Genomic DNA, 14,814 nt, shown 5'->3' on the forward strand with positions numbered 1-14,814 from the left:
CAAAGGAGAAGAATGGGGAAAATAAGCTTTAAAAAAAAAAAAACAAAACACAAAACAAAACCAAAAGAGCCCTCCAAATAAACCCCCCAAATCCCAAATACTGATTAAAACATAGGCTTGAAATCCTGTGATTTTGTTTTCCAGGAGCCATACTGGGAGCCCTACTTTTGAGTGTCCTACTCAGCAAGTCATACATTCATCCTCTCTCTTTCTCTCTTAGCCCCAAACATCTTGTGCCTCTTTTCACAAAGAGGATGGTGAGGAGTTCCCTGCTCAGCCTGGGCCGTGGTCACCCGTTGAAAGATGCGTACAGTTGCCATGGCATGGGTCCCAGCAGAAATTAGGGATGTGCCAGAGCCTGGTGCTCTCTCTTATTATTTGCAGAGATTATCTGGAAAATATTCCTTACAATCTCCTCATCTCTCAAGTTCAACGTTTCAGTGACTTCACAGAACGTGAAAAATACTCAGTCACTGCCAAATATGTAGTTGGATCATCTACTCCGACAGCTGATTTTTACGGTCTCTTGCACTTCTGTTATCCCCCAAGAGGAAGTCCTTGAAAGCCATGAGGAAGACAAGCTTCTGGAGCTGTGATTCCTAACCCCGCAGTTCTTGGCAGGTTTGTGGGAGCGAGGCTGTTGAGGTTTACCAGTATTCCTCCTCCCAGTGTGCTGGGGAGCTCTGGCAGACTGGTTACCAACCTGAAGCGTGCAGTTTCCCATCCCGTACTGGGAGCAGAGCAGATAGATGCGCAGCTTTCCTTTCGTGGGGTTGGGCCTTAAAGATTCTATCTATTGCTGAATTTTGTAATCACGTAACCAAGTTCTATTGCCTTCCCCAAGACTGTGATTCCTCTGGATTAACTCAACGGTATCAATAGAGTTATTCTGAATTTACGTTGGTGTGACTGAGAGTTAATTATGGCTCAGTATTTCTGGGTCTTTGTAGGCAAATAAAATAATACATTTTCATCGCTAATAATGATTGTCTAGTATTCCAGTATTCGCTGTATTTAAGGAATTTTAGATGATAAATTCCACTGAAAGGAATCTGCATTGCAGAAATTGTGACCATTTAGGTCAAGTGGCTCAAGAGACAGATATTCTGAGTAACAGAAAAATTATTTCTCATAGGCAAATTGCTTGGTACAACTGTTCGCGGGCATTAGATTCTTTGCCTATTTTGTTGATGTAAAAGCAATCCTCTCTCTCTCCTACAACCAGAGAAGTAATTCCATAGTAAAAAAGAAAATAGCTCTTGGGTTCCTTAAACCTCACAGGACAAATTTCAGCCTAGCATGAACTTTTACTGCCAAGTTATAAACCTTGGAACAGAGGCTGGTAATGGAAATAGTGATGGAGAAAATTTTAGAGTTATGAATGGTGACATGATGGATTCTCTGTGCCTCGAAGTTTTGTACTCGGAGGGAATTGCAAGACTGGTATGTCTGAAATAGCAGCATTACCTTTTGCTGTTCAGAATGGCAGACTCCAACAGAAAGTGAATACTATGATTTAATACACCATTCCAGACAGATCATGAAGAACTGTAGTTATTTTTGTCCTCTTTGGTGGGGAAATAATTTTGATGAAAGTGTAATGGGGTTTCCCAGTGTTTGTAGGGAGCAGCTCATCCCTGAACAATGAAGTTCTTGAACTGTGCACTTGCATTCAGAAATGTATTTGCATTTGTTAAGGACTAATACAGCAGCAAATATTGCTTTCAGTCCTTGTGGTATTTCCATCACAGAAATCTGTAGGTGAATAAGAAAGCTGCTAGGCAGCACAGTTTGTCCATAAAAAAAAAGGGGGGGGGGGGGGAGGCTTAATCTACAAGTTGATACTTTCATTTTTACATTTTGATGTATAAGGAAAACTGTAAAAGGCCTTTAAAAATGATTGGTCACCCTTAAGTCATGATTGATCTTAAGCAGTGCACTTCTTCAAGTATTAAAGTTAGAACTAACATAAACTTAACATATTCTATGCTTTATAGATTGTATTAAGCTTGCTAAAGAGCTAAGGTAAAATGTCAGATTAAGCAGTGTAAAATCTGTAGAGTCCAGGTGCCACCCTATAGAAGGCAACACTATGGCCCTGCCCAAACACCTTCTCCTCCTGCTTCTCCCATCACAACAGATCACTATGCTATATTCAATAACTTGTTATTTTCTTTTCTAAACAGAAAAGGTTGGTAGCCAAACACACAGTGACTCATGTTAAGAAGAAAATATTCATCAAACGATCGTAAATAACCTTCCTCATCCCAAAATGCTGGGCAACTACCAAAGACGAACCCAATCAAAACATGAAATCTTCTTAAAATATTCATTAAAAATGTCATATTCTGAAAGGCTTGACAGTCACTATGGCTAGGATATTTTTATTGCAATTTCCCCCTCCCTGTCACGGTGTCCTATTTTCGACTCCTGTTTTCATGGAGAAGTCTGTAGGGAACTGATGTTATGAATAATTATTACAAGAACTTACACAGTACTCTCCAGCACTGCAAAGTTGGAGGGCCTTCTACCTGTGTTGTACATTAGGTACCCTCTGGCTGATGTTCATGAAAGCAGGTGGCATTCGGCACCTGTTAGAACTGAGCCCTACAGTGAAGGGGCTGGATGTTGACCACTGCTTATTCACAGATCCAGCCAGTCCTCGGAGGGATATGAGTCTTCGCTTGGGAAGAAGACCAGAACTTCTGGAAGCAGATCTGAGAAACATGCATGAGCAGGCCTCTTCTGTCTCAGTGTATATGTGATTTAGCAGCATGAGCTGTGTTTATTTTCTCTCTAATGTCTTCTGGGCATTTCACATACACAGATGTTTGTACTTTGACCTGGCTGCTGGTTGTTACGCTGGTGAGATTCAGGAACTGGCTTCAGTGAAAATAGTCCAGGATAACTTGCTGTGTAATTTGGGGGTTTTTTTGGTTGTGGTTTGTTTGGTGGTTTGGGGTTTTTTTGTTTGTTTTGTGGTTTGTTTATGTTCTTTTTTTTTTAATTGCTGTTGATATGCATTAGTTTAAAAACTTACAGATTCCTAAAGGGAAAGAGCTGTAACAGTATAAAAGGGGGTTATTCCAGTATAGCTTATTCTTGTGTTTAGGAGAATAGGAAAACAAGCACACTGTATGCATGTGAACCCAAGATTCCTTCCTTCTTTCTATCATGTGTGTCTCTCTTTTAGGAATTTTTGAGTTCTGTCCCAACGCAGAACTCACAGGATGGACCCTGAAATATTTTCAGATTTGTATGGCCGAACCATTGGTTCAAGGAATCTAGGTTATTTCAAAGAGCATACTGTAAAAGGCATTTCTTTGGTCACATTCTTCCTGAAGAGCAAGAATTTGTGTTTTCCCCTAGCAGTTCTCTTCATTGCCACTTCCCTAGTTCAGAGCAGTTGGTTGGATAGTTTTGAGGAAGACAGGGGCTTGGCAACATTCAGGTTTGTCTCTGGGTGTTTGTTAGTCTCAGCTATGTGTTGTACTCTTGCCTCCCAGTGGAGCTTCGTAAGGAGAAGAGTTCTGATGCACCCTGCTTTTTTGTTTATATTGAAATATAAATGATGAGAACAACTTGTTTGTAAGCACATAAGCTATTCCTTGGTATTCTGTACAATATTGTAGAATGTTAAAACTTGGATACTTGCAGACTGTTAATCTCAGGCATCCAGATTTTACAGGTTTCCATCCTTAGGTGTAACCAAGACCCAACCTGCGAAAGGGTCTAGTTGCAGAGATTGAAGAATAGTGAGAGGCTCATTTGATAAATGGGCCTGAAGGCTGTAGAGCCAAAAATCTTCAATCTGCCAGGGAAAAGAGTAAAACTTGACAGACTGAGCATGGACATGACAGACCCATCAAGTAGAATTGGCATCTGCCTTCTCTACAAAGAAGAGAGACTTAACTCCAATAGTGGGGAGATTTTTACTGAATAGGGATGTTTCAGAGGCAGGTAGTATGTTCAGGGTTTTTTTTTTCTGCCTACTTGGTACAAAGAGCCGAAGTTGGCACAGATTTGCCTATTGTTGTGTCTATTTTGGCACAAACAGCCATTATTAAAGAACTTGCAGGACATATCAGTTCATATGACATCCAAAGTTAGGCTCCTTGCTGTAGTCCTGTTTAGGAAATATGTAAAATCTCCTGTTCCCTTGCATACAGGGGGAATACTCAGGGTATTCCAAGCGCACGAGTGTTCTCCATCAGTACTTTGTGTGCTGTGGGGAAGAGGGTTTTTAAACTGTTTATTTCTTCTTGCCAGGCATAACACATAGCTGATTTAAAACAAACAAACAAAATCCAAACAACAAAAAAACATGCCAGCTTTGCAACTAGCAATCCTCTCATTCTTACAATATTTCTTGTGTCGTCACCTATTGCCTGGTGTGGTAACTCTACCTGCAGTAATCTGGCTACCTAAAGGTACGTTACTTGTTCTTTCCCCTCATCCGGAGAAAATACTTTATGCAATTCACTGACTGTAGCAAGGTATGTGATTGTCTCTAGGTAAAAGACTCGCTTAAAAGTCAACTGCCAATACTTTCCAAAATAACAGTATTACTACCGTTCTGCGGAGTGCTGCTGTTCTTCCTCGACAGTACCCAGACTGATTTTTGGATGCAAGTCATCTAGTCAGAAGCCTGTTAATCAGGCAGGCAAACTGGCCTCCTCTGTGATATTGCCTGTTGTTAGGAAAAAAGGTCACTTGAGCACAAAGTTAAATTCACTGTGTGTAAGCAGGCACGATTTCCCTGATTTAAGAGGAAGGCATGTGTATTATACCACTGATAAACGTGTCCCTGAAATTCATCCAGCCATTCCAGAAGTGAAGCTCCTCCTACCGAAGGATCCTCTTATCCTACCGAGGATAAGTGATCCTCTTCTCACCGTACTGACCTGGAGACTTGCTACCTGCAGAAAGAAATTGTTCTGATTTTCAAAACTAAAGGTAAAAACAGTACCTGAGAAGTTCAGGTCGAACGCGTCTGTAATGGAAACACAAGGCAGTATTTAGAGACACGGTAAGGCACTGAGGGACTGAGGGTACATTTGATCAATAAGTTGTACTTCGGTGTTGCTTGCCCATAATCATTCAATCCCCAGAAAAAAACGAACTGAACAGATGCCGAGTCCTTGACTTAAATTAATTCTGCTCAGATGAATGTACTGTACTTTACTTAAATATGTGTCATTAAGCACCTTTGACAGCTTTTTAGCAGGTGTTTAGCACGAAAAATAGATCAGTTGAGAGAAAGGGAAAGATAAAGAGTAAATCCAGTGTGATGTCTTTAATGTCTACCTAGTATTATTGTGTTGAAGCGCAAAATGGCTTCATTTAGGAGTGCTGCAGATGTATGCAACGCTCCAGTGTGCTTCCAACTGCTCCGATTTGCATCCTTGCTTATGTCAAAGATAACAGAGGTATATAATGGTCTCACCTTAGCCCTACTGGAGGCAACCACAAAACTCACATTGACTTTAACAGAAACAAGATATGAACCGAAGTCTTCTCTAAAACTGGCAAACAGAATGGGGTACAAAACTGAATCCTAGAGCTGTAGGCTTTTTCTCCATTAGGATGTTGTCCTGGTTTCAGCTGGGATAGAGTTAACTGTCTTCCTAGTAGCTGGTACAGTGCTGTGTTTTGAGTTCAGTATGTGAAGAATGTTGATAACACTGATGTTTTCAGTTGTTGCTCAGTAGTGTTTAGACTACAGTCAAGGATTTTTCAGCTTCTCATGCCCAGCCAGGGCACCTGACCCAAACTGGCCAACAGTGTATTCCATACCATGGGACGTCCCATCTAGTTTAGGAACTGGGAAGTGGGGGCGGGGAATCTCCGCTCGGGGACTGGCTGGGTGTCGGTCGGCGGGTGGTGAGCAATTGCCCTGTGCATCATTTGTACATTTCAATCCTTTTATTACTACTGTTGTCATTTTATTAGTGTTATCATTATCATTATTAGTTTCTTCTTTTCTGTTCTATTAAACCGTTCTTATCTCAACCCACGAGTTTTACTTCTTTTCCCGATTTTTCTCCCCCATCCCACTGGGTGGGGGGGGGAGTGAGTGAGCGGCTGCGTGGTGCTTAGTTGCTGGCTGGGGTTAAACCATGACAGACGTGAACTGCAAAATAAATTGGTAGCTATAACAAAAACTCTAGATGGGCAACTTTTATTTTTAAAATCTGATTAGAAAATAAGATCTTTACTCTGTTACTGAGATTATTATAAAAACCTGTGAGCATTATACCTGTGGAGTGGAAGAAATGCATGTTTTGCATATCTAGTCTTTAGTAGTAGATTAATAATAAACCCTACTTTACCATCCCTCCCTCCCTCTCTCCATCAAACCTGAAGTATTATTTCCATTGCAGTAGGATGGTTTTCATTAAAGTAAATTCAGTCAGAGCAAGAAGATAAGTACATACAGGTCCAGATCTGACTTGATTTTGCACAAAAAAAGTCCTTAATTCAGTTGTATGATTTATGGGAAATGAAATTATGTATAGTACCAAAGCAGTGCCATATGGTAGGCTATAGCATCTATCTATGTAATGGTATGATAGTTATTGAAAAACCATTACCAAGTATGTCTTTTTCACTACCCACTCAAATAATAACTTGTTGCCAGCCATAAGTACCATTTTTCTCTGCAGATTGATTTAGGGGTATTCTTACAACTTCTAAGATTTGGATTGAATGTCTAAATCTGCAGACTACTGATAATTCAGCAATTAACTTTATTGTTTAAATCATATTTAATGAAAATAGTGACATATTTAGCTAAGAGTCTCTTGAGAGATCTGACTCACAGAGTCAATAAAAAAGCCAATGTTATTTCTGATGCGAAGAGAAGATGATTTCTCTTGTGGGAGGGTTGGGATTTTTTTTTCTGATTTATAAGGAAGTTGATATGGAAGCATCTATTACAGATTGCACCTAGCTTCTGCTTCAGTAGAGGCAGCTAAAATTTTCTATTGCTTATTATAATAAACATTGAATTTCATATTCCTGTAAATTAAACAAAAAAACCCCTTATATAATGTCTGTTACAAAATGGAAGTTATCTAAGGTTTTGATAAATATAATCATGAGTGTTGAAATGGAAAAAATGTTTTTCTTTGGTGACTAATTAAGTGACAGCAATATGAATTCTGTTTCTGCTACAAATTCATTAATGAGGTTTTGCAAGCTATGGTGTGTCTTTGCATTAGTAAAAAAAAAAAGTGCATGTACTTTTAGCTGCCTGTAAGCCAGTCTGATCGATGTGCAGCTGTATTAGCTGGCATGTTTGTTCACACTAGATGAAAGCGACTTTGTACAGACTACATATTATTTTTGAGCCACAGGACAAGTCTGTGAACTACTGAAGTCCTCTGTGGCGGTGAATTACTTTCGTTGCAAGTAGGAGTTTAGGCTGATAAGAAATGATAATTTGTAAAGTCCGTTGTAAGTTTTTTAACTCTTTGCATGGGTTATGTGCATGCAGCCTGTTTATCCATTGTAGCAAAGTTTTACTAGCTAGGGAGCCACGTTCCCTTGGTGTGAACTGCTGAATGTTTCCTGTGCTTCCAGGTTACCCATGCCAAAAGGAAACTCCAGGCTCAGCCACTTTGAGTTAGGCAGGTCCTGTGTATGGCCCAAGGATGGGAAAGTCTAAATGCTTTTAATTTTCTGTTGCATCAGCATGAGGCTGAGTCTTTATGAAAGCTCTACAAGGAGCCAAGCACCTTTTATTAAGGTTCAAGCAACTCTCCAGTGCTTTTGTTGATTTCAATAAGATGTTTCTACCTGTAAGATCCCAAAGTATTCCATTCTTAAACACACCTCTATCAATATATTTTACTTTAGACGTCTGAACTGTCAGTTTAATCCTTAAGCAAGTAATTTAGGAAAAAGATTTGTCTTCAGTACTGGTGTCGTTTATGAGCAAGTTCTTGGGGTTTTGGTTTTTTTGGGTGGTGGTGGTGGTTTGGGGTTTTTTTGTGGGTTGGTTTGGGTTTTTGGGGTGGGGAGTTTTTTTGTTTGTGTTTTTGGGTGGGGTTTTTTTTTGATTCAGGCTTTTATTACTTCGAAAAGATGCTGGGCTGGAACCTTTGAAATTAAGTTTTCTGGACACAAAACAGGATGTTGCACGACAGTTGCAAGGGAAGTTCCCTCATTCTGCTGCTTTCTGGTGTGATAAGGTTGTCGGAGCTTTTTGAAACTTTCATTTTGGCTCTGCAATAGTGGAAAAAGAACATCGGTGCTGAGGAGTTTTTGTGTCTGCTGCAAGAATCCTTGAGGATTTGTCCTAAAACCTCTGAACTCATGTGAACAGCCAGAGTTCTGGCACTGGCTGAACACAACTTTTGGTCTCTGAAAAGCTATAGGGAATTAAAAATGAAAATTCAGGAATAAAATTCTCTGCTAGCAGATTCCCATTCCCTTTGTCCAACCAATTCTACACATGAGAAAGAAGCTTTAAATTGCCTATAAAGTGAAACTTTTTTTATTATCCCAAATGAAAAAAAAAATGTATTTCATCATGCATTTTTTAAAATACAATAAGAAAATTGTACAGCTCCAGTCAGCTTAATGGGTATTTAATATACATGATTTAGGTGCATCCGATGATGCTAAAGTGAAAAAGCCAATAAAGAGGGTGCAGCCTGGGCAAGTAAATAGACACTGTATTGGTAATACCATAAAAGGTCCTTGGGCAGCCCTGCTCTCAGTGCCTCATCTCCATCTCCTTCAGTACTGCTGATCTAGTGGAAGGTGTCCCTGCCCATGGCAGGGGAGTTGGAACTTGATGATATTTAAGGTCCTTTCCAACCCAGACCATTCTATGATTCTATGATCTAGCTCACAGTGGGGGCTGTTGGTGAGCCTGGACCAAGGAACTGGTCTATGTTTTAAAATGATCCTTTGCACTCTGTTCTTTTCTTCTTGGCTATTTTTTTTTTTTTTTTTTTGAGGAATATGAGGAAGAATGATGGGCTGCTTGGGATGGCACAACAAAAAAAAGTTGTGAAATGAAGTTCTCAGGTAATCTGTGTCTCTAAAAGGAATAATCTATTTTGCAACTTTGATTTCAGTTGCCACAGAAGTGTGGTTCTTTCGAACAACACAAGTAATCTCAGTCTGTAGCTGAATACAGTTCATTTACCAGGTTAAGAGAAAGCTCTTACCTGAATTTTTTTCTCAGCAATGTTGTGGTTGAAACAAGAGTTTCCCATTATATTTAATCTAGAAAAATGAAGATGTTTACATAACTTTAATTTTTCTCATTCCGTGCACTGAGATAGCACAGAAAATAAACTGTATCCAAGCTTTTGTCTACATTACACCAAAGTAAAATGTACTGCCATTCCTGCAACTTGGTACCTGACCACAGCTAGCTGTGCCCACTACCTCCCTCAGCTTGCAGCAGTGACTTTAAACTATGCAATTACAGCAGCACGACACCATACAGTATCAGGTTGTGCTGTCTATGGCTGTACAAATGCTGTTAGTGTGAATACCAAGGCCCAGTGATTCAGTACTAAGGTATAGAAACGTCATTCTTCATTTGTCTGGTCTGTGATGCATGCCTTAGGCAACTGTAAATAAAGGGGGGTTTTCTTAGTATTTTCAGGCTGTCAACCTGAAAGGGCAGGCTTGGACCATGGGCTTTCCTGGACTGCTCTCTCATGATTTTGAGAGGCGAATGCTGTATCTTCAGGAACTGCCTTCCTTTTCCGTAGGCCATGCCTTCAGATGATGGAAGCAAGAGTCTGTGTCTACCAAAATCCACTCCTTGCTGGGTGAGGGTACATTGTAAGCTTCCAAGTGTGGGAAACTCCTCTAATGTCATAGTGCAGACTTAAGATGAGGCAAAGAGCTTGGAGGCATTTTGTTTAATTGATAATGACTGCGACAAGCCAGCTATTTGAATTTACTGTTCTCTTGCCTTGGAAGTTTAACCTGTTTCCTTTACCAAGCAGTAAACCACAAGAGTAAAAATAACACCCCATTTAACTTCTAGCTATTTGTATTTAGGTATCTGCTAAGGTAGTGTTGCTGTGTCTCCAGAAATAGCCAGCTGCACAGAGCTGCTACTTCCCAAGGAGTTTCTGCAGACTTTCTTTTCAGCTCCCACAGACGTTCTTGTCAGGAGACAAAACGGAGGAAGATTTCCAATTTTTCAATGCGTGAATGTGTTGCTGTTTATTAGAGACTAAATCACTGTGAGTATCACATGCCGCCTTCACGTATTTCAGGAATTTGGTACTCGGATGCCTGTTTGACACAAAGCAGCCACTCGGGACATTAAGCGTGCACTAAAAGTAGAAGAAATCCTAGCCCAGTAGTCCCAGATTCACTTAAAGGGGGAAAGGGAAGAGAGCATAGGATCATTTGAAACACCAGGGAAGCTCATCCTCCTTCTAATCAACGTTTCCAAGCAGCTCAGGATGAAGTGCAATGTTAAGCTTGGTAATGCTCAAGCTATGTGCGCAAAAATCCAGGACATGAAACAAATGATAAATCATCACCTTCCTTGCAAGAAAATGCTAAAAAGCATTTCTCACCTAAGGAAGAATTCCACAGCAGGATCAATTTGTTTGTAAAGCGTGTGGATTGTTTGTGATGGTGTGAACTCTTGTGTGAGACAAACGCGTGGCCATGGCTTCGTGTTACATCAGCGTTGATGTTTTCGGAGCGCCCCTCTCACCCGATGATTTGTAAGCATCTCCTTGAACGCTCCCCGACTCGGAGCCGCGCTGCTAGATTTATCTTTATCCTGTCGTAGCCGCGTTCTGCTGCCTGTTGCCAGCGAGCTGGCTTCTCACCTGCCAACGGCGGAGCCCTCGGGGAGCCGCCGTGCCCCGCCGCCGGGGCCGCCCGCTCTCCCCGGCTCCGTCCCGCTCCGAAGGCGAACAAAGGAGCCGCCACGTCGGTCACCAACAGGTGCTGCGCACTCGCGCCTGTGAGAAACTTCCTCGGAGTTGCTGCTGGGAGGCTCCTAGGGGGAAGACATCCCTCGGCCGCAGGGGACAGAGCGGCGCCGGGGCAAGAGGCAGCCGCCAAAAAACCCCAGAAAGAGGGGGCCGGAGGGGAGATGGAAGAAACAGCCGCCCGCTTCTTCCAGGCAGCGCGGGGCTCCCGAGTTTTGGGACAGAGCGGCGGGAGCCCGCCAAAGGCGGCGGGCTCTGGGGTACGGCGGGCAGCCCTCGCTCTGAGGGAAACGCACCTCGCCCGGCGCCCGCCGACCCGCGGGAGCCCGCACCTCCCCGGGGAACGCCGGCCCCGGCCCCGGCCCCGGCCCCTGCTCGGGCCGCCCCACCTGCGGCCCCGCGCCTCCGGCCCCTGCCTCCGGCCCGCCCCGGGGCCGGTGCGCGGCGGGGGAGGGAGGGAAGTGGTGGGGGCGGGCGTTTAACCCTTTCCCCGCACGGGCGCCTCCGGAAGCGGCCGAGGCGGCGCCGGCCCCGGCTCCGGCCCCGGCCCCGGCCCCGTGAGGCGCGGCGCTGTGTCCTGTGCCCGGGCGGGGAGGGGTGGCGCAGGGTGGGGGCGAGCGCGGGGCGGGGGGGCCGCGGGAGCCGCTCCCTCCTTGCCCAGCCCGGCCCGGCAGAGGCGGCGGCAGGAGGAGGAGGGCGCAGAGCGCAGACATGGCGGCCAACATGTACCGAGTGGGAGGTATGTGGGGACGCGGCAGTGCCCGCCCGGCGCCGGGGGGCCCTGCGCCCGGCAGCGGTGGACGGGGCCTGGCCGGGGAGCCCCGCTGAGCCGCGGGCGGTGCGCGCCGCGCCGGGGTGAAGAGAGGCGCCCCCGCCCCCCTTCGCTTGCCGCGGCCAGCGCTACGGCCCCGAGCGCGGCGGCCAGGCCCGGGCGGGCGGCGGGTAGGCGGCAGCCGGTCCCCGCAGAGGGGCCGCCGGCCTCTCCGCGGGGCGGAGGGGGAGGACGCAGGTTCCTCCCCCGCCAGCCCCGTGCGCCGGGTGGGAGGCCGGCCCCCACCGCCGAGGAGGAGAAGGGCAGCGCCGCCCTCCGCGGGGAAGGAGGGGAGCGGCGCCGCCGGCTTTCTGCCCTTCTTACCGCGGCGCGGGCCGGGCACGGCCTCCCTTCGCGCCTCGCCTCGCCTCGCCTCCTCTGCTTCCCCGGCGAGCGGCGAAGGGGCCGCCCGGCGGGTCTCCGGCCCCACCGCCCGCCGAGCCAGCGCGCCGCGGCAGGCTGCCCCGCCTGCGAGGCGAGCGAGGGGCGGCCTACGGGGGCCGTGCGCCCCCGGCCCGGGGGCCTGCCTCGGCCCAGCCCTGCCGGCGCTGCGGCCTGGCGGGCCCCGGCGGCGTGGCGCGGGCAGCCGGCGCCCGCCCCGGGGGGCGCCCGGCGGCGCTTCCCCTCGTGCCGTATCCCGGCCTCTGCTCCTTCCCGTTAGCGGCGGAGTTTCTCCGCGCCTTCCTTCGCCTCCCGCGGAGAAATAATAAATCCGGCTGCGTAACCGGGGGATTTCTGTCAGCTTTCCTGCTCACCGACGTGACCCCAGAGGAGTGCGCTCCTACGCGACTGCTTGGCGCTGGGCAAAGGGGGGGGGCACTTGGGCGGTAAAAAACACGGCAAGCGTTTCTCTTGCCACCCCCGGCCTGTCGAAGTAGACACCGATAACTTTTCGCTGCCCTCCCTTTGGGAGTGAACATGGCTGTGTTCCTAGCGCTGTGGCTCAGGTGCACCGCTCAAGTTAGGTTTTCAGTACTTGGTGCTCAGAAATAGCTTGTTTCCTTCTGCTGTCTCTTCAGCAGCCTGAGCTGAGAGGGAAGATGCAAGGAAACGAGGGGTGACAGTAGTTTGAATCTCTTTCTGCCTCTGTTCTGAGATATGCTGATAGATCCACAAATCATCCATCTGTATACTCCTTCGTTAGGGCATTTAGATTGTAATCCCGTCAGCCTTTACTCATAAAGTAATCTTTCTCGGAGTAGCGCTGTTGAAATCTGGGTAGGGGTTGCTTCTTAGGTCATCAATTCTCAGTTTTTTTGTTGTACTCTTAATAAGCAATTGTGAACGATATCCAGAGATCATATTCTTTCTTTAGAGCTAAATGAGCTACCTGAGGCTCGATTTCACCATAATGCAGTGTCAAAGCATTGCAGAGGAGCTGTATACATTGTTCTGGTACCCCACCCATTTTTTTAAATAAAGGTTGCAAGGTGCATGGTGCAGAAGTCAAATAGCAAATGTAAAGTGTGGTTAGCATTTGATGGGTACTTTTTCATTTGAGGGAAACGAGTTTTGAGAAAACTATCGAAGGAAATGCACTGCATGTCAATTCTTCGTATGTTTCGTGAGGGCAGCTTTCAGGATATGAGTAAACTTCCATATACTCTATGAAAATATATTAATGACACTATAAGGGATTTTGTCCTGGAAGAACCTCGCTAATCTCATGACTATTACTGCTTAATAGAGTTCGCGTGTTACTACACAGAGATGACAAAAAAAAGCAAGTATCATAAAATGTACATTACTCATTTGGACAACTGTACTACCATAGCACCAGATAATAAATGTGAGGTAGCATATCTTACAGAAATATTTATCTCCATAATAAAGAAACTCACTAAAGATTCTTAAATCTTCCCTAATCGATTGTGAGAAACTGCCGCTTTTATATCAAGATTTATGAAGTGTGTGGATTACTGAATTACAATGTAAGCTCCAACACAAGGCATTGAACTTTATTTCAGCATGATTATTAAAGCATGTGTAGTGCAGTTATAACCAGAATGTAGGAACAAATTATGTTAAAGTCAGTATAGAAATACTTCACTGTCTTAACATTTACTAAGAAATCTCAGCTTTCTAACAGCTTCTAGGTTTAAAAGAAAATTTTTGCACTAATAATGATACGCTTTTACATATATTTTTTTCCTGGTATTTCAATATCTTTCCTTTTTCCATTGCAGATTATGTTTATTTTGAAAATTCTTCCAGCAATCCATATCTCATTAGGAGAATTGAAGAACTTAACAAGGTACACAAGTATCTAAGATTCTTGCTTAACCTTTGACAACAGTCAGTGCACTCTTCAAAAACATAATGATATCCATTCCATAAGATTTCTATTGTGGTAGAATTTTCTGGGTTTTGGAGGGTTTTTTGGGTTTTGCTTTTTTTTTTTTTTTTTTTTACTTTCTTGAGATTTGCTATGTATTTTGTGCATGTTTCAGTTACTGAAATCTTGCTATGTGATATCCTGTAATTCTCTGTTATCTAAGGAAATGCCCAGTTGATCATTCCTGGTGAACAGGAGTACTCTGCTGTAAAAATTTCTAAACGAATCTTATGAATGCTTGAGGAAATGAATGAATTTAATTCTCTGTATGTTCATGACACTGTGAATCCATCTGGAATGATAGCAATCATGTAATGTGTCTGCGTTTGGATGTATGTGTAAAGACTTAGTAGGTATCAGTGAGACCTTGCAGTGATCAAATAACAGAGTATGTGACTTCTGTGGCTGTTTATTGCTCTGCTTATTGGCAGCTGTGAATGAAGGATGGGCTTTTGAAGAGAAATAGAGACTGTATTCTCTGTCTTTATGAGTGTATTTATATAAAGAATAGAGGCTTTTCAGAGTGTCATTTTAGGGAAGGCATGATTATTTTTCTTCATTCTTGTACTACTAAGAATGGTGTGGGATTTAATTTTTTTTTTTTTTTTTTAGCATGGCATATTTTTACTATTCTGTCAAGCAGTATTAAAACTTACTGATACATTATGTCAAAAGTTAATGATCAAAATGCCTGTTGTGATGTAAATAATGATAAAGATTATTTTTTTCTGTGGTTAGAA

The 14,814-nt window shown here is 44.2% G+C and overlaps 1 protein-coding gene across 2 annotated transcripts in view; it reads left to right on the plus strand.

Moving 5' to 3' along the window:
- The first annotated feature begins 11,514 nt into the window (after nt 1–11,514).
- Nucleotides 11,515–14,814, plus strand: part of MTA3 (metastasis associated 1 family member 3) — a 142,499-nt gene continuing 139,199 nt past the window's right edge. For both annotated transcript variants that reach the window (XM_069800247.1, XM_069800248.1), the window contains exons 1-2: nt 11,515–11,667; nt 13,926–13,993. In XM_069800247.1, the coding sequence (XP_069656348.1) occupies nt 11,640–11,667; nt 13,926–13,993 (96 nt within the window). In that variant the 5' untranslated portion in view covers nt 11,515–11,639. The remainder of the gene's footprint in view (nt 11,668–13,925; nt 13,994–14,814) is intronic.

The sequence above is a fragment of the Haliaeetus albicilla genome, chromosome 13, assembly GCF_947461875.1.
Source record: "Haliaeetus albicilla chromosome 13, bHalAlb1.1, whole genome shotgun sequence".
Taxonomy (NCBI): Eukaryota; Metazoa; Chordata; class Aves; order Accipitriformes; family Accipitridae; genus Haliaeetus; species Haliaeetus albicilla.